Source organism: Panulirus ornatus, chromosome 63 (assembly GCF_036320965.1).
Source record: "Panulirus ornatus isolate Po-2019 chromosome 63, ASM3632096v1, whole genome shotgun sequence".
Taxonomy (NCBI): Eukaryota; Metazoa; Arthropoda; class Malacostraca; order Decapoda; family Palinuridae; genus Panulirus; species Panulirus ornatus.
In genome coordinates, this window is record NC_092286.1 from 7,560,726 (window position 1) to 7,587,043 (window position 26,318).

Consider the following 26,318-nt stretch of genomic DNA (forward strand, 5'->3'; position numbering starts at 1 on the left):
GAGGAATGATTTTTATCAAGGGGGAAAAAATGGAGGAAATCTTGGAACTTTACTTAGACAAATTATATCATATTTGCGACTAACGAGTAACAGCCAATTGTAGCAATTCTGCAATTTGCGAATACCAACAATTTGCTGACATGACAATCACTGTCAAACCTTTCCACACATTTCTGTATCCCATGGAAATCTTGGTACATAGCAATATAAATTCATATAACACTATATTTCCCTAAGTTTAAGACATCACCAGATAATACATCTGTAGAATTTCTTTAGAATTTACTTCTTATGCACAAAAATCATATGTTCGAAAAATTCTCTTTGGTTAATCTTTTTTACATTAGTCGGTCAGTGGAGATATCCAGATTTCAGACATAAATTGAATATGTTACATATGATGCCAATTTATTTGAGCGTGCTGAACACAACAGCCAAGTTATTAATTCACGGATGGAGTTAGGTGCACCCAACTGGTCCCTTCAATCAGCACTGCAAACATTATATATATATATATATATATATATATATATATATATATATATATATATATATATATATATATATATATACACACACGAGTCCACGGGGAAATGAAACACGATAAGTTCCCAAGTGCACTTTCGTGTAATAATCACATCCTCAGGGGAGATACAAGAAAGAAATACAACAGTCGGTTGATACACAACGAAGAGACGTAGCTAGGACGCCATTTGGTAAACCAAGTTGACTCAAATGCTTCTACCATGGCTACCAGAAGAGATATACAAGATTAGGAACCTTCTGTCAACTCTCAACCTACAGGAATATGCTGGAGAAGACCTTGCCCATTATCTTCACCCACCATAAGTAACAACCAGTTATACGAGCATTCGTAACTACAGTGTGGCTTCAAGTTGAGGAAATAACGGGAGCACAATATAAAATGGAAGATAATTCTATGCAAACTACAAAATGGGAACGAATCGGATAAAACACACACGAATCGGATACGAATAGGATAAAACACACACGTCTACAACAGACATGATCCACTTTGGTTTATTCATGGTGAACACCGGACCACCATGTATCCTCGTATTGCACATTTTCTATCAATTCTCTTCTTCTACATGTCCACGTGTGGCGCCCTCTGGTTTCAACTCGCACTGGATTCAGATCTTCACTTATTCAAGACTTGGCTTATGAAAAAATAAATTTGGTCATCTTCTGCAGGTGTAATGCAACGTGTGATTTTTGTAACTGGTTCAAGCAAAGAGTGTCAGGTAGACAGACATGACTATTTTATTTTTTTCCCCATCGAGGCCCAATATCAGCGAAATGCCAATATCTACTTCATCACGAATCATATCTATTTTTCTTCTTCTTCTTCCTCTTCTTCTTCTATCTCTCTCTCTCTCTCTCTCTCTCTCTCTCTCTCTCTCTCTCTCTCTCTCTCTCTCTCTCTCTCTCTACCGCAGGGTAATGGGGGGTTAGGAACCAAAGAACACATTAATGGAATTTATATGTATCATGGATTCTCAACTCGAGCCAGACAAACTTGTATGCTCACGAGCACTATAGCTATTCTCTTCTGAGTGAAGATTTCCTTCAATATACTCACTCTTACTCATTCTGTTGAATCATTTACGTGTTAAGATAGGACGATATGTCTTATCCCGAACTTTTGGTGAAGACTTAACTATAAATCGTTGATATCATACAATAACTGGTGTTTCGTCATTCCATCACTGGGTATTCTTTGGCCATTTTCACACTCTGGCGTTTTCATCGGCTCTTTAAATGTTGAGAGAGAGAGAGAGAGAGAGAGAGAGAGAGAGAGAGAAAGAGCACCAAGACAAGACCCCAATCTTACGTCCCTGCATCTACATACTGACCCCCGAACCCCAACGTTGGGGTTGTCAAAACATTTTTTTTCTTTTAGGGGGGGGGACGCGAGAACAACCCTCGTTAACAAAACTTATCTTTATCATCGCCCGAAATTCGCTTCATCTCTATCAGCGTCTGAAACTTTTCGCTAATGAGATCAGTGTCTTGAAGTCTGCGTTGTGAAGTTCAACGTTTAAAATTTGGAGTTAGTTTTGCAAGGCTCCGGCTACGGGGATTTTTGCCTTTTGAAGGAAGGGGTCGGCGTTTAAAAAGTCCGGATTTTAGAGTCAAGCGAACATCGAAAATCCAGAATTTGGAGGAGCTCAGAAAACGTCGGAGTTACGGATTAACGAAGGTCGGCATTGAAGGCACAAATTATGAGGTACACATTCGTAAAAAAAATTATGTCTGGATTACGAAGTTTTGCGTTGGAAGTCGTAGATTGTAAAGTTCACCATCGCTAGTTCGAACAACGAAAATTTCAGGGCTGAAAGTCCGCATTTATGAAGTTCAGCGTCGAAACTTCAGACATTTTCAGATGGTCGAGCATGACAAGTCTGCGTGATGTCTAAGTACATCATCATGAAGTCCAGCGAGAGAGAGATCTGCTTGGCTGAAGTCTGAATAATGACTTTAGAAGCCTGAAGTCTGGGCTGGTTAACTTTCCCCCGACTTTCGGTGGCGTCTGAAGTCTGCGTTACCAAGACCCGAACGTCTGAAACCTCTGTTATCAGACTGCGTACTCAAAAGTCTGTCATTCAAATAGTGTGAATTCTGCTCACAGTCTGGTGTCTACGCTTCAACGAAGGTCGCCCGTTGTTTGGAAATCGGCGTTACCAATCTCTACGTCATCACCCGTTATCAATAATCTGCGTATCCCCAACAGGAGGAGAGGCAACGGCAACAGCGGTTGCGTCATCTGCGTATCCCCAACAGGAGGAGAGGCAACGGTAACAGCCGTTGGCGTCATCAAAGACCCACAATCCCCACCTCCCTCCCTCCAGGAATTACCCCATTATTAACGCACCCAATAAACTATAAACATGAGCATGTTGAACGCCACACACACACACACACACACACACACACACACACACACATACACACACACACACACGCACTTCTCTCCATACACCTCAGTAATTAATTACTTCTATTTCTCCCCCCCCAACACAAAGATGAACGCTTTATGTCGTTTATCTTTCTTATCTAATCTTTTACAACGAGTATCGAGATCTGAGGTCAAGACAAGGGCGTTGAGAGACGCTTGGGTAATGGAGTGTTTGCCCTGACGGAGGTGACCTCTGCTTTACCAGAGGTCACCTGCTGGGGGGGAAGAGAGAGAGAGAGAGAGAGAGAGAGAGAGAGAGAGAGAGAGAGAGAGAGAGAGAGAGAGAGGGAGGAGGAGGAGGAGCTCTTACGAAGATATCAGGGAGAGGAACTTCGTCTTCCTCGTCTTCTTCCTCCTCTTCTTCTCCCCTTTCTCTCTCTCTCCCCCAAGGAAAGCCTGGGGCATATATCACTCATTCCTGTCACTAAGCAAACATTTTCTTTTTGATCTTTTCTTGTTATAATCCAGAGGATTTATCTATCAATCTATCCACTTGAAGATAATTATTCTTTAGGTACCTCAACGTAACATCACGTCACACATCCTGAAGCTCTACATATATTTTTTTCTTTTTCAACTCCATTGCAAAAGGCGATACCTCATCTCCCTATGTTTCTATCGTTTGAAAAGCTTTTCCTCCAAACGATTTTGGAGGTTTTTAGAATTACACTGTTTTCCTTTTCTTTTTTTTTTTATCTTTTGGCTTACGGTCGCCCACAGATGGCAGTGGTATTATAATTCGACGCCTCAACCAAAGATCATCTTTTTAGTCAGGCCCATATACGTGAGCCAGTCACCAACACTTGCAGTGGATCGACACAACACACTAACTATAATGACCATATCTTCGTTTCGTGCAAAGTTGTGCGTTATACAAGCTTCCTTCACTTTGACACGAACTTTCTAATTTCTAAATATGGAAATATATCTGTCCTTCACTGTATGATACTTGTTTCATTCACTTCTACGAATGCAAGCGCTTGTCTCCCTTCATGTAAAACAGGATATATATATATATATATATATATATATATATATATATATATATATATATATATATATATATACACACACACACACACACACATCGTATGTCCTCTCTCTCTCTCTCTCTCTCTCTCTCTCTCTCTCTCTCTCTCTCTCTCTCTCTCTCTCTCTCTCACACACACACACACACACACACACACACACAAATGCTTTTTTTTTTTCCCCAGTTCCATCTAGAGAGCTGCGAGAGTCCAAGTTACCAGCACACAAACCACTGTCGGGAGGAATTGTTTTTCCCCAGTGTGTGTCTGTGTGTGTGTGTGTGTGTGTGTGTGTGAGAGAGAGAGAGAGAGAGAGAGAGAGAGAGAGAGAGAGAGAGAGAGAGAGAGAGAGAGAGAGAGAGAGAGAGTGTAGCAGGTGCAGAAAGGCGTATCACGCTACTCACAGTGGCTTTATACCAAATGTCAGGAAAAAAACAAAAAACAAAATAGTCACACCAAGGATAACAGGTTACTGTCGACCGTTTTCTATTTTACCTCCCTTAAAAAAAAAAAAGAGAAAAAAAATGGGAAAATCTGAACTAGGGCTCCGCTGTACAGTCAAATGATCTCCATTGAAATAAGAGAAGAGTTATTTCAGACCTCCAATATATCACATTACATCCACAACCGACTCTATACAACTACAATGTCACGCCCCCTTCCATCAACCCACGCACAAATAGAATATAACAAAAAAAAAACGACAGATTTCGTCATAGAATGAAAATAATAATGGTCGTTTAAACACAAGCCAACCATCTCTGTTTAATATGCATATAACTTTTATATTTTTTTTCATTGTATTTTTTTTTTCTTTTTGATAGCACACCCGATCTATCGTATAACATATCAATGATATATTTTTTCTTTTCACAACTGTACGAACCGAGTCCAAAGTTTTACTATACTTTCTTATGAAATGATCCAGGATTTATAAAATAAGCCATATTTTTTTCAATCTCTCACTCGTATTACAATTGGAATACAATATATCTCAGGATATTGTATATATATATTACTGTATGTTAAACTATTATACACTTGCTAAGCATACTTTGTCGAATAATTTCCTATGTATAATATTCTTCCTATAAATGCTATTTTCCTATGCATAATGAACTGTGTATACCTTCCTGTATAATCATTTATACATCATTACACTTTCCATGTATACATACAGAGGTAGAGGTAACACAGAATAATGAAACATGATGATTATCAAGTTATCATCGTTTCTCTGGATTATTTTCGATTATCTATAGATTAAAAGTTATCTTCGAATATTCAGGATCAACCTCGAACCTATATATCATTCATGATTACTCGGGATATGTATTCAACCGTCGATTAATCAGGCGATAATATGACCACGATTAATCAGGTGTCAGCATTTCACCCTAGATTATTCAGTTAATTATCTAAACCCGATTTTTTATGGAGGGTTTAGCATTTCATCCACGATAATCTATATAATAATTCAAACATTATTATTCACTGTCACTGATTCATCCCCAGCTGTTTAGTGTCAATTGATGTATCATTACATGAACATGTACGATTACTCGGCGAGTACGATAGTTACTAGAACGAGTACGATAGTTCGGAGAGTGCGATAGTTATTTGACCGAGTACGATAAATACTTCACCGAGTACGATAGTCAGCCGAGTGCGATAGTTGTTTAACCGAGTACGATAGTTATTTGAGAGTACGATAATTACTTTACCGAGTACGATAGTCCGCCAAGTACGATAGCTATTTGACCGAGTACAATAATTACTTCGAGTACGACAGCCCACCGAGTACGATAGCTAACTGACTGAGTACGATAAGTACTTCAAGTATGATAGCTATTTGACCGAGTACAATAATTACTTCACCGAGTACGATAGCCCACCGAGTACGATGGCTAACTGACTGAGTACGATAAGTACTTCAAGTATGATAGCTATTTGACCGAGTACGATAATTGTTTCACCGAGTACGATAGTCCGCATCTATAACTCTTATTTCCACTGTCTATCATCTTTCTTTCCTTCTGGATGATTCTACAATGAACTCCGTCCTCTATCTTCGGTTCTGAGGATTTTCCAACGCAAGTCCTTCACATATTCTCACCATTATTTCTACCGTTATTTCAACCGCGACTTAAACGCCCATCCCAACCAAAAAGGCCTTTGATCAAAACCATTATTTCAATCGCAAGTTAAAACACGCCTTTTTAAAACCCATTATTTCAAACGATTCGACCATTTTGTTGAACCTATCAAATCCTACTGATCTGCACAGACGAAAATGATGATTACATGACGATTACATGATGATTACATGATGATTACATGACGATTACATGATGATTACATGATTACACGATGATTACATGCTGATTACATGTACATGGCTTATAAGTCAATGTGATTTTTCTAATTACACTCGTTAGTAATTAGATTTCATTCTGGGTGCACCCCCACCAAGTGCACAAATTATCTTTTTCTCCCGTTAATCAAAATGCTGGAGGTGTATAGCTATTACCATGTGATTACGACTAATCGACTCGTTAATTAGGTACCGGTAAAGGTTGTTAAGGTAATCTGTCTAAGGATACTGGTTATTTAGGTATGATTAACCAGGTGCTTAGGTGATGGAAAAGGGTAGTTATGATAATACACAAAAGCTAATGGCCATTCAAATGCCATTTACGATTACTGCAAAGTGTTTCATTCATATCTGGAAGTTTTTCAGGAATACATATACATATATTTTTGTGTTGCGATACATAGCGAAGGTGTTGCACCTTCACTGTATTGGCCTAACCAACCATGAACTCAAGGGTAATTTTAGTGTGATTTTTTTTTTTATATATAAAAACGTTGCATGTCGGGGTCAAGTCATCTGACTTAACAGATTACCTACCTATCTACTTACCTATCTACCTATCTACTTACCAACCTACCTATCTGCCTATCTACATACCTATCTACTTACCTACCTACCTATCTCCTTACCTACCTACCTATCTGCCTATCTACATACTTATCTACTTACCTACCTACCTATCTGCCTATCTACATACCTATCTACTTACCTACCTACGTATCTACTTACCTACCTATCTACCTACTATCGACATACCTATCTACTTACCTACCTACTATCTACCTAACGCCTACCTATCTACTATCTACCTACTACAGGATCAGTCGTCTACTGGGGGCCTGAGTTACTGCTGAATAATGTAATTCCTGCAAAAAAAAAGAAAAAAAAAATTCCAATGATGTATTTATTTGATTCTAACCTTCGTTTTCACCAGCATGACAAACTTTTGATTTTAATTTCTTTTGAAATAGTCTGAAAAGTCTTTTGAACGACTAAAAGAATCTAGGTATATTAGATTCAACTCTTGCACTCCCCTATGTGAAGGAGAGACTCTGTTCACAATGCAACTATTCCCCCTGCTCATCATATCAAAACGGCGTGGGTAAGGAACGTTACACGTGTGTGGCTGTGCCTGGCGCTACCTCGAAAACGATGGAAATGGCGAACACACACACACACACACACACACACACACACACACACACACACACAGAAACACACAAACACACACACACAGATACACACACACACACACATATATATATATATATATATATATATATATATATATATATATATATATATATGAACAGCGGATGTTACCGGACTCCGCCCGCTCGCGTTACACCAGGAGCGAGGTCTCTCCTCCAGCAAGACTGTATCATCGTTAACGGACGAACAGAACACACTCGCGGAGGACCATCTCACTACAAAGGCGCCCATCATTTCCCTGCTACTGGCTGAAGCGCAGCCTCAGAACACCCTTGAAAAGGTGTCCTGGGTTTGTATTAGTGAAGAATAAATGTTGTTACAAGGTTCTCATCTGCATAGAATACATCAGATACATGTAGACATACATGCAAGATCAGAAACACAATACATATTCATATACATATTTATATATACATTTTCCCTGTGGACTCATAGGAATATATATATATATATATATATATATATATATATATATATATATATATATATATATATATATATATATATAGGGAAATGGTGGCTCTGGCGGCAAAAACTCGTATCTTCAGCGTCTGGTCGCTGGTTTTAAGAGTCCAGCTCACAGGGTGATCTTGTGGGCACCTTCCCGCACCGCATACATCTGGTAGCGCACACCAACCCCAGCGAGTGTCGGGACGTCCCAGACTTTTTGCCGTAGTGCTAACCACATCACTCCCTGTCTATATATATATATATATATATATATATATATATATATATATATATATATGCTTACCCCCAATAATAAAACCTGGAGAGAGAGAGACAGAGACTGGTCATTCCTTAGCAGTGTCCTTAAGAGACTGACGCCCTTATGGACACCGTCAGAGGCTGTGCAGACAATGCCATCACCCACACGATTCCATTACGTTCACATCCATCTCATTCTTGTGGTCCAGTGTGGCCCATATGTACTCCAGTCTCTTCGTCCACTCGTTAACTGGCGGGAATATCACCAGTCAGTTTCTCTCTCTCTCTCTCTCGCTCTACATATAATTCACCAGTCACTGCACTACACTCTAGTCGCGATACTATATCTAATTATCTGAGCAATTACCCCTAGTACCAATTACGGCCAGAGTTAATTACATTACCAATGACGTGGGCTAACGCTTCCCTGCTTTTTAAAGGGGGGGAAATGGGAGAGGGGGGTGTAGGGGGGTGTAGGGGGGAGGGGGGGTTAATATACTCAGTGTTGAAGCTGAGCCACAAGGGAACACGCGACCTCCATCCACCCTCACACTAGCCACATCCACAGTCACCACCACCACCCGTGTTACCACACCACAGGTGGGCATCTGTTCACTTCAGCGGGCGGGCGGGAGGGAGAGAGAGAGAGGGAGGGAAGGAGGGAGGGAGAGGGACGACATCCTTCCTCTCCAACACTCTGCTGTCCTCAGGTCATCTGGAAGGGCCAGGGGTCAGGAGAGGTAGAGACCACACCATCACCACGACGGGTACAGGGACCGGTACAGACCATGCCACTACCACCTCCTCCCATAGCCGGGTACAGGGTCGGTACAGAACGTGGGTGGCAAGGGTCGTTCTTGCGTGTCGTCGACAACACCCGCTGGTTTGGTTATTTCCGATCGTTCACCTCAGCGGCGGGAGAGGGACGTCTGGCCGAGGGGCCCCCCACGCCGCCGCTACTTCGAGTCGGACTTCGAGGTGTTTAGGAGGAGGGAGCGGGGGTTTGGGAGGGAGGAGTGGTCCGGTCCACGAACTCGTCGTCGACGTCCGCAAACTTCGACCACCAGACTTGAGCGAGACGACGACGCTGCCGCCGAGGAGCGAGTTCGTTCGTCCCGAGATCCACAGACGACCCCTCGCTCGTTCGCTCGCTTTAACGATCCGAGAAAAAGAAGAAAAACAAACAACCCCTCTTCGTTCTAGCGTCTGGCGAGCGCCTCAGCGAGGTCAAAAGGGAAAGACGTCACTACCTGAGTAGGACTTCCCCATGTCCTCCCACACCTAGGGTCGGCCCGGTACTGAGAGCTCACCTGTGGAATCAAACCCTTTAAAGCCCTCCTCCTCCTCCTCCTCCTCCTCCTCTCCTGCCTCGGCCCTCCCCCCCCTCCCCCCCCCCCCGACACACACACACACACACACACACACACACACACTCTCTCTCTCCTCATGCCCCCCAGAAGCCAGCCAGCCAGCCAGCCAGCCCCCTCCAGCCTCCCATCCCAGACCACCGTCGTCGTCATGTCCCCCAACCCCCCCCCCTCCCCCCCCTCACCACACCACCACCCATTTTCTCTTCCCAGAAGTCCCCCCCCCCCCTAGACTTCTCGAGGCATCGCGACTAACGAGACACTACAGGGGGACTGATCACACATCCAACTAGGAATGGGGAGGAAAAGGAAAAGAAAGAAGTACGCCAGTTTGGCGCGGATCACCTGCAGTAACGGGCGGGTTTTATAGACGCCAGCCAGCGAGCGATGGCGTCCAGCGACCAGATCTGCCAGCGACCAGAAGGCTATCTATCCCCCCCTCCTCTCTACCGCCACCAGCGACCAGATCTGCCAGCGACCAGAAGGCTATCCATCCCCCCCTCCTCTCTACTGCCACCAGCGACCAGATCTGCCAGCGACCAGAAGGCTATCCATCCCCCCCTCCTCTCTACCGCCACCAGCGACCAGAACTGGCTTCTTCAACCACCACTACCAACCACCACAACCACCAGGCTTCGACGACCACAGCCACCAACCTTCGTCACCAGCGGCAACCAAACTCCCGAGCGACCAAAGGCAAGCTTTGTTTAACCTGGGTACTCGAAGTCGTGCGCTGGGAGGAGACCCCCCTCTTCTCATTTTCCATGACGATGGTCCACGACAACAGCAATTTCCAGCTGCCTTGTGGCCGGCCGGACAAGGACTCTCCTTCAGGTAGGCACTGTTTTATGGATGGCGGGGCGAAGGGAGGCAGACAGGGAGAGTGAGGGAGACAGGGAGGGAGAGAGAGAGAGAGAGAGAGAGAGAGAGAGAGAGAGAGAGAGAGAGAGAGAGAGAGAGAGAGAGAGAGCTGGGAAAAGTCGGTTGCTGAAGAAAGTGAGGGAGTTCGGGGGGGGGGGGGTGATTGGTGGAGGAGGAGAAGGAGAAGGAGGAGAAGTAGGAGGTGGTTCAGTGAGTGGTGTCGAAGGATAAAGGATGACTTCTGGTAAGGAGTGTGTGACCTCACTTGAGGTGAGAGAGAGAGAGAGAGAGAGAGAGAGAGAGAGAGAGAGAGAGAGAGAGAGAGAGAGAGAGAGGAGTTAATTGGGTAAGAAATCTTATGTATGAGGACCGTAAACCATGTGGGGTGGGGGGGGGCTGGTCGTGGGTAGGGAGCTGTGGTTTCGATGCAGTACACACGACAGCTAGAGAATGGATGTGAGCCTATGCAGACTTTCTTGTTAATGTTCCTGGCGCTACTATCTAACGCAGGAAACGACGATGAAAATAAAAAAAAAACAAAAGAACATATGTTGACCACACTAGTCCTTAACGATCGTTATGAAGGTGAAATCGCAATTCAGTAGGAGTTCATATAACTTTATTTAACATGTAATTTTTTCTATGCATGTGGCACGCCATGTTTCGTGGAGACAACTCACTCACCTCATCAGGTGCCAATAAAGTTTTCAAATCCCGACAACACAACCAGAACAACAACAACAACAATAATAACAACCTCTCGCCTCTGCCATTGTAGACGAGGCATTATGGCAGAGGCGAGAGGTTGTTACTGTTGTGTTGTTGGGATTTGAAAACTTTATGAATTATTGGCACCTGATGTGGTGAGCGAGTTGTCTCCACGAAACATGGCGTGGCACATGCATAGATAAATTACATGTTAAATATAGTTATATGAACTCCTACTGAATTGTGGCTTCACCATATATATATATATATATATATATATATATATATATATATATATATATATATATATATATATATAGTAAATATGCGTGTGTGTTATGCCTACACCAACTCCTTATGTACGTATGCATAAAATGTCTATATGGCAGTTTTTTTTTACGTATTATAGTAAACGAATCAACATTCATTGGCAACACACACCTTCCACGCAACACCTCCACCATTTGTGTTACACTCAATACACCCGCAACACCCCAGCACGACACCCAAGCGCCTTCACACCTGTGAGACAGGTGTGTCCACGATGGTGTCCCTCGCTAATTCTGCTTCCGACCGGACACCTGGTGCGACGATCCTCGAACTACGGCTTCCACCGGGTCGTTCACTACGACTCTAGTCGGGTCGTTAGTTACGACAAGTGGCCAGGGTCGTTAACTAAGTAGTTTCTTCTTTAATTGGTAAGCAGGTTGGTTAGCTGTGTGGTTGACCGAGTGTGTCGACAATTGCTTAACGTGTCGTTGACAGCACGAATCGTTGACTGCTTGTGTCGCTGACTGCTTGTGTCGTTGACTGATTGTGTCGTTGACTGCTACAGTCGCTGACAAAGCGCCTGGCGTTGATCTCCCAAGCCTGATATCAACAAGCAGGCAATATGCATTCGCTAGGATGAAATCCACTCACGAACTTCGAGGGCCGTGGAAGAGCCTTGTGGATTACTGGGAGGAAGGGGAGAGAGAGAAGCGGGGAGAGGGGACGGGAGGGGAGAGAAAAGCGGGGAGAGGGGAGGGGAGGGGAGGGGAGAGAAAAGCGGGGAGAGGAGAGGGGAGAGGATTGAGGAGCTACTGTTTTCTTTTCTCCCTTACTTTGTTGAGAACCAATGAGGTTTCAAAGGCCAACGGAGGTTTCACTGGACATGAAGAGCTTCGTATAACCATCATCATGGTTTCTATAACTACAGGAAGGTTCTAAAGACCATCAGAGGTTTCGAAGGGCTTTTGTCGAGCGTTTGAAACCAAACCATCTGGAGGTTTCTAGTGACCACAGATGTCAAGGATGATTTTACAGGTTTGAACAAACATGGTCTTTGACAAGTGCAGGGGGTTCGACATCCAACGGGTTCGATAAACATAGACAAAACAACCCACACACACACACACACACACACACACACATGCATTTCTAACACCATCTAACACCCCAAACATCCCTCTATTCCTACACTATCAGAATCTTCCATGCCATTAAAAACAAACTCACAAGGTCCCAGGATCCCCAAATCACCCTTTCTTGACATTACTTTTGTCCCGCGATAGAGAGAAGTTCTATGAATAGGCACAACTTCAGCAAAGAGAAACAGACAAGTGTATGATCAACACCCACACCAACAACTGAAAATAAAATGTTGTTGGCTGACGCACAAAATTGGAAACAAGAGTTTTTGACTGCCATGTATTAAAGGCTTACCCCCGACGCACCTGTAAACAATGAAATATTCAGCCATCAAATTAGAATTTGAGTAGATAACTTTGCATTCTAAATCCGGCTCTGTCGACCCAGCCAAAGTTCAGTTAATGTGTCGCATCACTGGACACTATCAAAATGAACATCAGGATGCATTCTGCTTTACTATCCTGCCTATTACTATTCACATTAGGAATTCTGTATGCTATTACTGTCCTCCAACCTCATCATAGACCATTTGGGCTTCTAGTATATGGCTTTCCTATGTAGCGTCCGCCAGCAGATGGCATCGTCAGAGACCATCAGGTCTTCTCTTATCTTGCTTTCTCATGTCGTCCTCCAGCATATATCCTCGTCATAGACTACCAGGTCTTCTGTTTTCTGGCTTTCCCATGTACTGTCCTCCATCAGACATCCTCGTCAGAGATCACCAGGTTTTCTGTTATCTGGCTTTCCCAGCATATACCCTCGTCATAGACCACCAGGTCTTCTGTTATCTGTCCTTCCAATGTACTGTCCTCCAGCAGATAACCTCGTCATAGACCATCAGGCCTTGTGTTATCTGTCCTTCCCATGTACTGTCCTCCAGCAGATAACCTCGTCATAGACCATCAGGCCTTGTGTTATCTGTCCTTCCCATGTACTGTCCTCCAGCAGATAACCTGGTCATAGACCATCAGGTCTTGTGTTATCTGTCCTTCCAATGTACTGTCCTCCAGCAGATAACCTCGTCATAGACCATCAGGCAGTTAGTCTAGCAGGTAACCTCATCACAGACCATCAAGGTTTTCTCTTAAGTGGCTTTCGCCAGTGATCGCATGAGGTTAAAAGCACCGGTGTTGGCTTAATCCATCATGTAAATCAGGAAACAAATCAGAGGCCGAAGCCGAGGGGACAACGTTCAGCCGATACATGCAGGTGTTTTAGCATCACACACACAAACTCGACCTCCTTTCTTTTTTCTCTACTGGCTCAGGAGGGTTGTGAGAACGCTCTAACATGAGAAGCCAAGAGGTGTTCATGAATGACAAAACAGTGGATCAGATTCGCCAGTGTGTCCCTCATAATCCAAGGCACAGAAATACATTTTGTGAGGAAGAGGTGATAGGGAGGGAGGTAAACACTTACAAAGTGGTGCTGGCACAAGATGATGATGGTAGTAATCTTTCTCACAACTCCACCACCACTAGATACTTCCCTGAGTGGCTGAAAGTCGTCTTGTGGAGTATATTCTTAGGAGTGTATGACACGATATATTCTTAGGAGTGTATGACACGATATATTCTTAGGAGTGTATGACACGATATATTCTTAGGAGTGTATGACACGATATATTCTTAGGAGTGTATGACACGATATATTCTTAGGAGTGTATGACACGATATATTCTTAGGAGTGTATGACACGATATATTCACTTCAAAATGAATGGCCTACGAAATGAACTTCATGCTGATACATTGTTCACATCTCGGAACGACCATTCCATTTAGGCTCCTTCTTTCTCTCCTCGATCTGTAACTACACGTTAATGAAAACGAATTACCCAGAATATCATAATCTGTTTTTTGTTGTTATAAACTGCAACTGTAGACGATAATGTGATCGACATATATCTATGCCTATCTGTCTGCCTTCCCTTTCCCCCAACCTCTCTCTCTCTCTCTCTCTCTCTCTCTCTCTCTCTCTCTCTCTCTCTCTCTCTCTCTCTCTCTCTCTGTCCAACATTCACAACGGGTGTGTTGTTAAATCCTGCTGCCTCTCTTAATCTCCCACACCACTTTGCGCTGTACCGTGTTTTTCATTTTTCCCCGGTCTGTTGTGACCTGTTAAACTGCCAGGTCCAACTCGGCTACTGCCCACACTGCGCACACCTTGGTCCCAGGACACGCGGTGGCTCCCAGGACACACACACACATACACACACAACACACACACACACAACACAGACACACCTACAGTGGCCCACGGAACATCATACGCAAGACCACACCCTCAACATACGCAAGACCACACCCTCATCATACGCAAGACCACACCCTCATCATACGCAAGACCACACCCTCATCATACGCAAGACCACCGCCTCAACATACGCAAGACCACCGCCTCAACATACGCAAGACCACAACCTCATCATACGCAAGACCACAACCTCATCATACGCAAGACCACAGCCCTAACATACGCAAGACCACACCCTCATCATACGCAAGACCACACCCTCATCATACGCAAGACCACAGCCTCAACATACGCAAGACCACACCCTCATCATACGCAAGACCACAGCCCTAACATACGCAAAACCACACCCTCATCATACGCAAGACCACAGCCCCAACATACGCAATCCCCAGCCTCACCATACGCAGCACTTGTAAAAATAAATGGTCTTGAGATCAGAAGCTGTTCCCTGCCTCGTGTGCGTAAATAGGATCAGTGTAAACACCATGTAGGAAAGGGGGGTTCGAGAGATGAGGGGCCTTCTGAGGGACACCATACTTGACGGGGTCGACGATGAGAGAGAGAGAGAGAGAGAGAGAGAGAGAGACTGGGCGCGAGGGGGGAGGTGGGAAGGGACTCTTCACAGTCTCCTCAAAAGGAATGGCAATTAGGCATCCGTGCAGCGCGCAGGGTGGTGAGGAGGAGGACGGGACCGACCCAAGCTGCATCCAGAGGAGGGAACCTGGCCATGCCCTTAACGATCTGTGTGGGGAAGAGGAGGAGGAGGAGGAGGAGGAGGAGGAGGAGGAGGAAGAAGAGGAGGAGGAGGAGGAGGAGGAAGAAGAGGAGGAGGAGGAGGAGGAGGAAGAGGAGGAGGAGGAAGAGGAAGGAGGAGGAGGAGGAGGAGGAGGAGGAGGAGGAGGAGGAAGAGAGGAGGAGGAGGAGGAGGAAGAAGAGGAGGAGGAGGAGGAGGAGGAAGAGGAGGAGGAGGAAGAGGAAGAGGAGGAGGAAGAGGAGGAGGAGGAGGAGGAAGAGGAAGAGGAAGAGGAGGAGGAGGAGGAGGAGGAGGAGGAGGTGTCTGATGGTTCGGGGGAGGAGGTGCCACGGTGGGATGAGGTGGGGACGGAGGAAGGGTGGGGGAGAGAAAGGCGAATGATTGGTGGTGGGTGAGGGAGGGAATGTTATGGTATAAAAGAATAAAATGGAAAGAAGAGGTGAGCACAGAGGAGGATGAGAAGACCACGAGGTTAGGTACAGAGGCAGTTACCAGAAGACTCGATGATGGTCTATGACGCGTGGGGGGGTAGCTAGCTGGAACCAGAGGAGGAAGATGGTATGGAGAACCGTAGAAGGAAGGAAGATGTAATGTTATGAGGAAGGGCAGAACTGGGGGGGGGGAGAGAAAATAAAGGAGGGAGGAGGAAAAATAAGTGAAGACATAGTGAGACAGAAGGAGAAAGCAACAAATTAAGGAAGACGAAAATGGGGAACGGTAATAAGGAGCTGATGAAAGGAAGGATATGAGAGAGAGAGAGAGAGAGAGAGAGAGAGAGAGAGAGAGAGAGAGAGAGAGAGAGAGAGACGATTGGTGCAGTTGGACAGAAGTCGAGAGAGAGAGAGAGAGAGAGAGAGAGAGAGAGAGAAAGAGGAGAGGCAGTCGAGTCCAGGTGAAGAAGACGGTTCTTCTCGAGTCACTTCGTTAAATCTGATGACGACCAAACACGTCCACAGCTCTCGTGTCCTCCCAGGGTACTCGAGACACAAACATACATATTCATACACATGAACGCCACCAGCCAGCCAGAGAGAGACCAGAGCATACCACACCCCTGACGAGGACGAAGACCCCCTGACAAGGACGAGGGCTTGCCTGCCTGCCTGCCTCACTGAGGGGAAAAAGAAATTACAGGCAGAACAGATGTTATTTAAACGAGAACACAAGTAAATAAATCCTTTGAACAATCCTAGAGATTACAGGAGAACAGATGTTATTCAAACGAGAACACATTTAAAGACATAAATCCCTTGAACAATCCTAGAGATTACAGGAGAACAGATGTTATTCAAACGAGAACACATTTAAAGACATAAATCCCTTGAACAATCCTAGAGATTACAGCAGAACAGATGTTATTCAAACGAGAACACATTTAAAGACATAAATCCCTTGAACAATCCTAGAGATTACAGGAGAACAGATGTTATTCAAACGAGAACACATTTAAAGACATAAATCCCTTGAACAATCCTAGAGATTACAGGAGAACAGATGTTATTCAAACGAGAACACATTTAAAGACATAAATCCCTTGAACAATCCTAGAGGTTACAGGAGAACAGATGTTATTCAAACGAGAACACATTCAAAGACATAAAATCGCTTCAACAATCCTAGAGATTACAGGAGAACAGATGTTATTCAAACGAGAACACATTTAAAGACATAAATCCCTTGAACAATCCTAGAGATTACAGCAGAACAGATGTTATTCAAACGAGAACACATTTAAAGACATAAATCCCTTGAACAATCCTAGAGATTACAGCAGAACAGATGTTATTCAAACGAGAACACATTTAAAGACATAAATCCCTTGAACAATCCTAGAGATTACAGGAGAACAGATGTTATTCAAACGAGAACACATCTAAAGACATAAATCCCTTGAACAATCCTAGAGATTAAAGGAGAACAGATGTTATTCAAACGAGAACACATTCAAAGACATAAATCCCTTGAACAATCCTAGAGATTACAGGAGAACAGATGTTATTCAAACGAGAACACATCTAAAGACATAAATCCCTTGAACAATCCTAGAGATTACAACAGAACAGATGTTATTTAAACGAGAACACAAGTAAATAAATCCCTTGAACAATCCTAGAGATTACAGGAGAACAGATGTTATTCAAACGAGAACACATTTAAAGACATAAATCCCTTGAACAATCCTAGAGATTACAGCAGAACAGATGTTATTCAAACGAGAACACATTTAAAGACATAAATCCCTTGAACAATCCTAGAGATTACAGGAGAACAGATGTTATTCAAACGAGAACACATTCAAAGACATAAATCCCTTGAACAATCCTAGAGATTACAACAGAACAGATGTTATTTAAACGAGAACACAAGTAAATAAATCCCTTGAACAATCCTAGAGATTACAGGAGAACAGATGTTATTCAAACGAGAACACATTCAAAGACATAAAATCGCTTCAACAATCCTAGAGATTACAGGAGAACAGATGTTATTCAAACGAGAACACATTCAAAGACATAAATCCCTTGAACAATCCTAGAGATTACAGGAGAACAGATGTTATTCAAACGAGAACATATCTAAATAGATAAATACCCTGAACAATCTTAGATTCCTTATGGAGACAACATTCACAAGACTGACCCCGCTTCAAACATGACCAGGAACAGGGGAAAATATACAACCAGCCCAAAACCATAAATCCATTAAAGTGACTAAAAACCCTAATCATTACTAACCAAAAACCAAAAACTATAAAATAAATAACTTTCACTATACCGAAACATCTACCGCAAATAAAAAAATCCAACTCCTTTTTTAAAATCATCTAATTTTCTAAAGAGACAGAGAAAAAAAGAGAAAGTTTTTTTTTCATCTAATAAACTAGAAATCCAAAACTCGAACAAAACCCCAAATTTATGGACGAACTTTGGATAAATGAATTAAATATAACAATCCATTACGCCTCATAACAGTGACACTCCTAAATTATCCCTCTTGGCTTCAAGCCCCATAGTGAACCAATTCGCCCCAAATCCCACAAAGACTTAAAACCCATATTATGTGATATATATAATATATATATATATATATATATTTTATATATATATATATATATATATATATATATATATCCTTGAGCACGATGGTACGATCCTTTGAGCACGACGGTACGCTCCTTTGAGCACGACGGTACGACCCTTTGAACACGACGGTACGATCCTTTGAGCACGACGGTACGATCCACTAAGTACGACGGTACGATCCTTTGAGCACGACGGTACGACCCTCAGGTATTGCGTAGCCAATGACCTGGTCCTAAAGAGTCGTACCGTCGTGTTCAAGGTCGTACTGTTGTGATCAAGGTCGTACCGTCGTGTTCAAGGGGTGTAAGAACGACCTGTCTATAACACACACACACACACACACACACACACACACACACACACATACACTATATCGCTACTTTTCTAAACAGAACACATGTTTACAAAGACCACTTATACCTAAACTATCTAAAGCGGACTCTTGTCTATAATGGATCGTCTCCTGCAGTGATACACCTGTTTACTGCGGGCATCCTGTATACAACGGACATGTGTACTGTTGGCACCGTCTGCGTTAACAGTGAACACCTGTGACACGGGGCTGACAACAGAACAAGCGGCAGTGACCTGCACTACGTCATCAACAGCAGCAGTGACAAGCACTACGTCATCATCACCAGCAGTGACAAGCACTACGTCATCATCAACAACAGTGACCAGCACTACGTCATCATCAACAGCAGTGACCAGCACTACGTCATCAACAGCAGCAGTGACCAGCACTACGTCATCATCAACAGCAGTGACAAGCACTACGTCATCAACAACAGTGACCAGCACTACGTCTTCAACAGCAGCAGTGACCAGCACTTCGTCATCAACAACAGCAGTGATCAACACTACGTCATCAACAGCAGTGACCAACACTACGTCATCAACAGCAGCAGTGACCAGCACTACGTCATCAACAGCAGTGACCAACACTACGTCATTAACAGCAGTGACCAACACTACGTCATCAACAGCAGTGACCAACACTACGTCATCAACAGCAGTGACCAACACTACGTCATCAGCAGCAGTGACCAACACTGTGTCAGCAGTGACCTGTGCTTGAAATCAGTATATTTCTTTATCACTGCCTGCGTCCCTAGTGTTGATGTGAAGTAACTTTCGCGAAATAATTATTTGTACAATTGTCCCAAGTTGGCCAAACTAAACACCAGGAAAATAAAAATAAATCCTGAATAAATAAATAAACATTATATATATATATATATATATATATATATATATATATATATATATATATATATATATATATATATATAAAGTAGTTTGGTAAGTATGTAACAAAGAAAATGTCACACGCATGAAAGCAATAAAGCATTGCAATAAAACAACAAAATACAAAAAAGCGAAAACAGCGAATGTAAAGAACAGAAGAAAATAACTGAGAATAATCAAATAAATAAATAAAAGCGAAAATGATAACCAAAACGAACGATACATAAAAATGGCGAGAATATCAATGGAAAAAAACAAAATAAAGGAAAGAAAATGGGACACACACTAGAAACAAAAAAAAAATAAAGACAATAGTTGACCACTTGAGCACGATGGAACGACCCTTGGCCTTTGACCTGACCCCTTAAATAAGGTCAGGTCAGGTTATACCCAAACGTCGTTCTGTCGTGGTCAGGCATCGAACCCTGGTGCTTCAAGATGAAAAACAAAACTCAGAGTGCTCAAGAGATGCCCAGAAGAGACCCGTATGACCCCGGAGGCGCGGGAGTGACCACCCCTACCACCAAGTCATAAGCCACACCTCTGACCTTGGCCATGACGGCAGAGGTCACGGCACGCACAACCAACGGCTGCTGCTGCTGCTTCCTGCGCACGCGTCGTGACCCGAGCCTGGTCGACGTCGAGGTCAACTGCAGCGATGACGAGTGGAGGTGGGAGGATGTCTCCATCAGGGAGGATGAAGATGACGAAGGAGACGGCGAAGAAGTCGCCCCTCCTCCTCCTCCTCCTCCTCTGGGACCTGCGCCGGTTGGCGAAGGTCGGAGGCGCAAGGCAGCTGTCGCCCGAGCCACCAACACCAGCAGGAGCAGCTGCTGTGGCTAGGAACAGCGTCGACCACATCTGCCCAGCGGTAACACACAGGGTCAGGAGGGTGTGGTGTGGTGTGTAGGGTGTGGTGTGGGGTGTGAGGATGGCTATACACCTGCACACAAGGATACTACACGCTCGCCGGACTGAAAATTAGTCCAGGTTCGAATCCCGGATTTTGGTCGCCACCTACCTTGGTCGCAGCCAAACTAGCTGGTTCATCTTCTCTTTTAAGGTACTGGTCGTTAAACTAGGTACCTGGCGTAAGGTGTGAGTGTGTGTGTGAATGTGTGTGTGTGTGTGTGTGTGTGTGTGTGTGTGTGTGTGTGTGTGAAAGTGTGTCTACGTACATAAGGTTAGGTAGGACATGGTATGTATACCAGGTCAAGAGACGAGACAACACGTGTAAAAACTCTCTCTCTCTCTCTCTCTCTCTCTCTCTCTCTCTCTCTCTCTCTCTCTCTCTCTCTCTCTCTCTCTCTCTCTCTCTCCACGAGTGTAGAACTCCCTCTACTTGCAGTACAAGAGATGATACCCCCCCCCACCCATCAGTGTAGAGAACACCCTCCCCGTACAGTACGAACAGGTAATACGACAACACAGCATCCGGGATCTTTTACGTACGCTAACACCGAGACTCGCGCTGCTAATGGCATTCTAATCTACGACAAAGCCAATAATGGAGGCATGCTGAACGTACGTGGGAATAATTATCACAACATGAACGGAAATACCCAGACTGTGACACCCCTTATGACGAGAGAGAGAGAGAGAGAGAGAGAGAGAGAGAGAGAGAGAGAGAGAGAGAGAGAGAGAGAGAGAGAGAGAGACTCTATAAACGTCACAAACACAAACAAGCACATTGTAACGGAGTAACCAGCTCCTTCCGTAACAACTGCGCTTATGGTGAGAACGATCTCGGTTTAAGTCAGTGCAATACTGTAGTGCCTTGGATGGACGTTTAACTCACACCATTTTTAGTTAATCTCGTCCAAATGTGGTCTGGTAACTTATTATACCTTCCTCCGGGAGCATAAAATTGGTCAGCCAGCGCTGGCAGTAATTTTCTGAGAGAGAGAGAGAGAGAGAGAGAGAGAGAGAGAGAGAGAGAGAGAGAGAGAGAGAGAGAGAGAGAGAGAGAGAGAGAGAGAGAGAGAGAGAGAGATTCATCGTACGGCCGGCAGTGCTACAGTCATGCGTGCGCCACTCAGCTGCCGTGCGGCCTGGTGCCAGACATGTAACTAAAACGTCTCGTACGATAGTTTTAAGAGTTTTCATTCCTTAAGAGGTCAGTCTAAGTTAAGAGTAAACATGGAACCCAAAATTTAGTCTAGAGATGAAAAGTTTGTAAAAGAATGTTAGTGATTCATTTTAATAGCTTTCTTTTTTCTTCTTTCCAAGATTAACTGAGGAATTACTAGATTTATTCCCAACGTCCAACTTTTTCAGACTTTATCTTGAGCCCCAGGGCAAAGATGGCATACAAGCCCTTTGGAACTGCAGGTACATAGAGGTGGAAGTGTCGTCTATACCCTCGGGAAAACCGTTCTTATACACTGCCTCCGAATGCGTGTGGATTAAGAGATTAATTATGGACATACACACAGGACATACTATACGCTTAGTCTCGAATATAATCAGTGATTAAACACTCTCATAATCCGCTTACGAGTCAGGTCAAAGGTCATGTTCAAGGCTAGTAAGGTCATACTGAAGGGTCAAACTGTCGCGAGTATAAAGGTCTAACAGTTGCTAGTAAAGGGTTGTACCATCGTGCTCGTAGGGTCGTCCCAACGTGTTCTAGGGGTACAACAATGACAATTACGGTGGCAGGCTGTGTTCCGTCTTTAACAACCCTGTATTCGCTGTACTTAAGGGCGAATAAGCCGTGGCGGAGGTCGGAACTAAGCTGCTTAACAGAGGTTAACCTGTAATGATGGTGTCTGGTTTACACCCCTTCGGCCATTCAAGCCACCAGAGTCATTAGATCACTCAAATCGCCCCTTCTTCATTAACGATAACGTATGTGATGCGGTAGTAATGGTAATTAAACCCATTTTGTTAAGGTCTGATCCACAAGTACATCTAGCACGCCACACACTGCTGGGGAGTCTAACTACATATTTAACATAGAAGGCCATCACGAAGGAGTTCTCTGCTTGTGGTCGCATTTCTATATGCAACCTGGAACCGAACCAGATACTTCGTATCATCAAGTATCGTATGCTAACTCGTAATCACAGGGTTGTTAGTGGGGTTCTAAGAGTACTATTCTAAGGATCCTAAACCAAATGATTTAAACAGTTGTAAACTACGTCGGGTCACACTTAAAATGCCTTAAAAACGAGGGATGACCTCCTCGGCCATGGGGTCAAGATGGAGGTCACTGAAAAGAACACAGACTCAAAAAAACTGAGTTTTTGTTTTCAAATCAACGTGTATAAAAGATTGAATTCGATCACTCTCATCTTCTCATCCAAGCGACTGTGATGTACATGATTTTGGTGTACAAGTCCTCGACTCGAAGGTGGACCTTGTGACGCTCCGCACACACACCAGAAGCACCGGGCCAAAGACCATCAGCTAGGGACGAAAAATCAAATAAAAGAAACCATTGTGCAAAAAGAGAGAGATCCCCGAGATATAACGTAAAATACTGTTAAAACGATGAGAGTATAATACTGTGTGGGAGAATGGACACAGAGAAACCTTCCCGGTAAAGGTCTTAAAAAGACGAGCATTGTGACACAGAATGACCTAGTCTAAGCCACGGGGGAGCAACGCAGTGGGTTAAGGATTTACTGTTGAACGAGAGAAAGGCGCATACAGGATTCTGGTGCACAGAGACACAGACACACACACACACACACACACATGCTGGATACAGGAATGCCCCCCACAGACGCTGAATTGTTTCTGGAGAGAAATCCTGCACAGGTGGTAATGCATTACCCAAGAAGAGGAGGAGGAGGGAGGGAGGGAGGCAGGAGAAGGTCTGGCGATAACTATTGTATCTTTTGGTCCGTAACGCGAGTTCGATGTCTGTCCCCCCCCCCCCCCCCCCCCCCCCACCACCACCACCACCACCACCACCACCACCACCAAGTAAGCTCTTCGAGGTTCTCGACCATCCCGATAATACGGTCGTAAAGAAACGATGGAGGAGGAGGTGGAGGAGGTGGAGGAAGAAGTGGTGTGGTGGTGGCCAGCAGTCGCTGGTGCTCTGTGTGTGTGTGTGTGTGTGTGTGTGGAGGATTGGGTAAAGGTGTTGGTGGTTGTTGGAGGATTGGGTGGTGGAGTTGGTGGCGGTGGTGGCGTTAGGGGTGGTGTTGGTGGCGACGACGAGGGCGAAGGTGGTGATGGTGGAGGAAGGATAATAGTTTTGATGGTGGGGAGGGACGTGTTGGGGGACGATGGTGGTGATATTGGTGGTGGTGGTGAGGATGGTTGGGGGAGGGAATGGTGAGTGGGTGGTTTGGAGGGGGGGTTTGTTGTCTTCGATATCGACTACACACCTTTTCCGACCCCCCCCCCCCCCATGTTTATCACACCCTCCTCCCTCCAGCCCTTATCTCCCCTTATCTCCACCTCTTCTTCCTGGCTCTTATCATTACTCTTCTTCTGCATAGTGTCCTTCCAATTTATATACAAATATGACTAAATACAAACATACACATGACACTATACATATGTATCAATAAATGGAAACAAATAAATAAGACGTATATAAAGATAAGGAACAGTCATGTAGACATATACACACACGAAACATGAACAAACACACACACATATACACACAAAAAATACACAAAAACATCCATACAATGAGACCGAACAAATAACCATGCACGGTCAAACATGAAAAAAGTTGAAAAACAAAAACGTAATTGCAGGAGTAATAACGTAAAAATAATATACACACGATCTACTTTAACAGGAAAAAATGAATAAAAAAACAGAATAAGAAAAATGAAGCATTCACTAATGACAAAAATATGGGTCAGTACAACAGTGAAAAAAAAAAGCAGTATTAATGATAACATTCAGAACACACACACACACACACACACATACACACACACACACACACACACACACACATACACACACACACACACACACACACACACACATACACACACAAGCGCGCAAACAAACGAACAAACACAATTTGCAAGCAAGTCTCTCTCTCTCTCTCTCTCTCTCTCTCTCTCTCTCTCTCTCTCTCTCTCTCTCTCTCTCTCTCTCTCTCTCTCTCTCTCTCTCTCTCTCTCTAACCGCTCGTCTCTCCGTATCTTCCCTTCCGCGTCTCTATCTCTCTGTGCTCGGGAGCCCCCCTCCCCCCTCACTCCCTCCGTCTCCCTCTATCGGCAAGAATATCGGAAGACGAAGTGAAAGTGTGGGGAGGGGAGGAGGAGAGGCACCAACGGGATTCGAACCGCTGCTGCTACCCTCCTCCTGCTGGTGCTGGTGGTGCGACGGAAGGACCACTGATCGACCATAACCATCTTTCGGGACATTTTTTTTTTCTTCGACTGCTTTGTGGGAGGAGGAGGATGGAGGGAGGGAGGGAAGGAGGGAGTGAGGGAGGGGTTGGGTGGGTGTGTGTGTCCGATATTGAGGCTGGGGTATGGGGGGGAAGGGGAAGGAGCGGAGTAGATGGTGGTGTGGGGTGGGAGGAGGGAAGGTGGTGTGGGGTTGGGGTGAAGGAAGGAAGGAAGGAAGGAAGGGGAAGGCCTCCGAGCGGCTTTTCCCTGCCTTGATTTCTTCGCCAATACCTTCTTACCGCGAGGTGGAGGGAACGTACCCGCGCCCCACGACAGACACCTCTTTAGGAAGCCTTCGTACAATGGAAAAAATACGGCCGGGGCCCCCCGCATCCCATCTTCCATCCGTGCGTGCGTAGGTCTGGGGTAAAAAGGAGGAAAAGTAGACCTCCTCCGTAAGCCTCGCTTCACCACCCGATATGTAAATCAAACCCGGGTTAAAGTGGCGTGTCGATATGGCAACGGCGTCATCAACATATACCAACAGGAAAAAAAACACACACACACACACACACACACACACACACACACGCGACCCCCACATCCCTAAATGGACGTGACAGAGGCAAACGTGGATGTCAGGTACCAGGATGACGTACGACAAACCACACCTCTTACGTTACGTCTGGCCAACCTTACGTCCTCACTCAGCCCCCAAGCATGACCACAGGTGTCGTAAGGCAACGCACCACTACCAACAACACTACAATTAACCCTCTCCTCTTAGCTGGAAATCCCACCTCTCCAGCATCACCTACAACATTAAAAAAAAAAAAAAAGAGTCTACCACAATGTGCTCTCTACCACAGCACGACAGACTAGGGGCGGGTACAAACCTGGGCTTGATCAGACGGGGACACATCTCCATAATATCAAAAGGTCAAACACATACAACATCTAGTATGACACGACCAGACTAGTGGCCCCCAAGCCCGCTCCTCCCTCGGGGCCC

At 44.5% G+C, this 26,318-nt stretch overlaps 1 protein-coding gene across 8 annotated transcripts in view; it reads right to left on the reverse strand.

The window, feature by feature from the left end:
* The window catches only part of Syt7 (Synaptotagmin 7), a 586,302-nt gene that overhangs the window by 111,698 nt on the left and 448,286 nt on the right, over positions 1 to 26,318 (reverse strand). Inside the window, exon 1 of one of the 8 annotated variants that reach the window (XM_071656735.1) lies at positions 9,553 to 9,598. The exons of the other annotated variants lie outside the window; for them this stretch is intronic. Coding sequence (XP_071512836.1) covers positions 9,553 to 9,571 — 19 coding nt within the window. The 5' untranslated portion in view covers positions 9,572 to 9,598. Of the gene's footprint in view, positions 1 to 9,552; positions 9,599 to 26,318 lie in introns of those variants that run through there. 8 annotated transcript variants of the gene reach the window in all.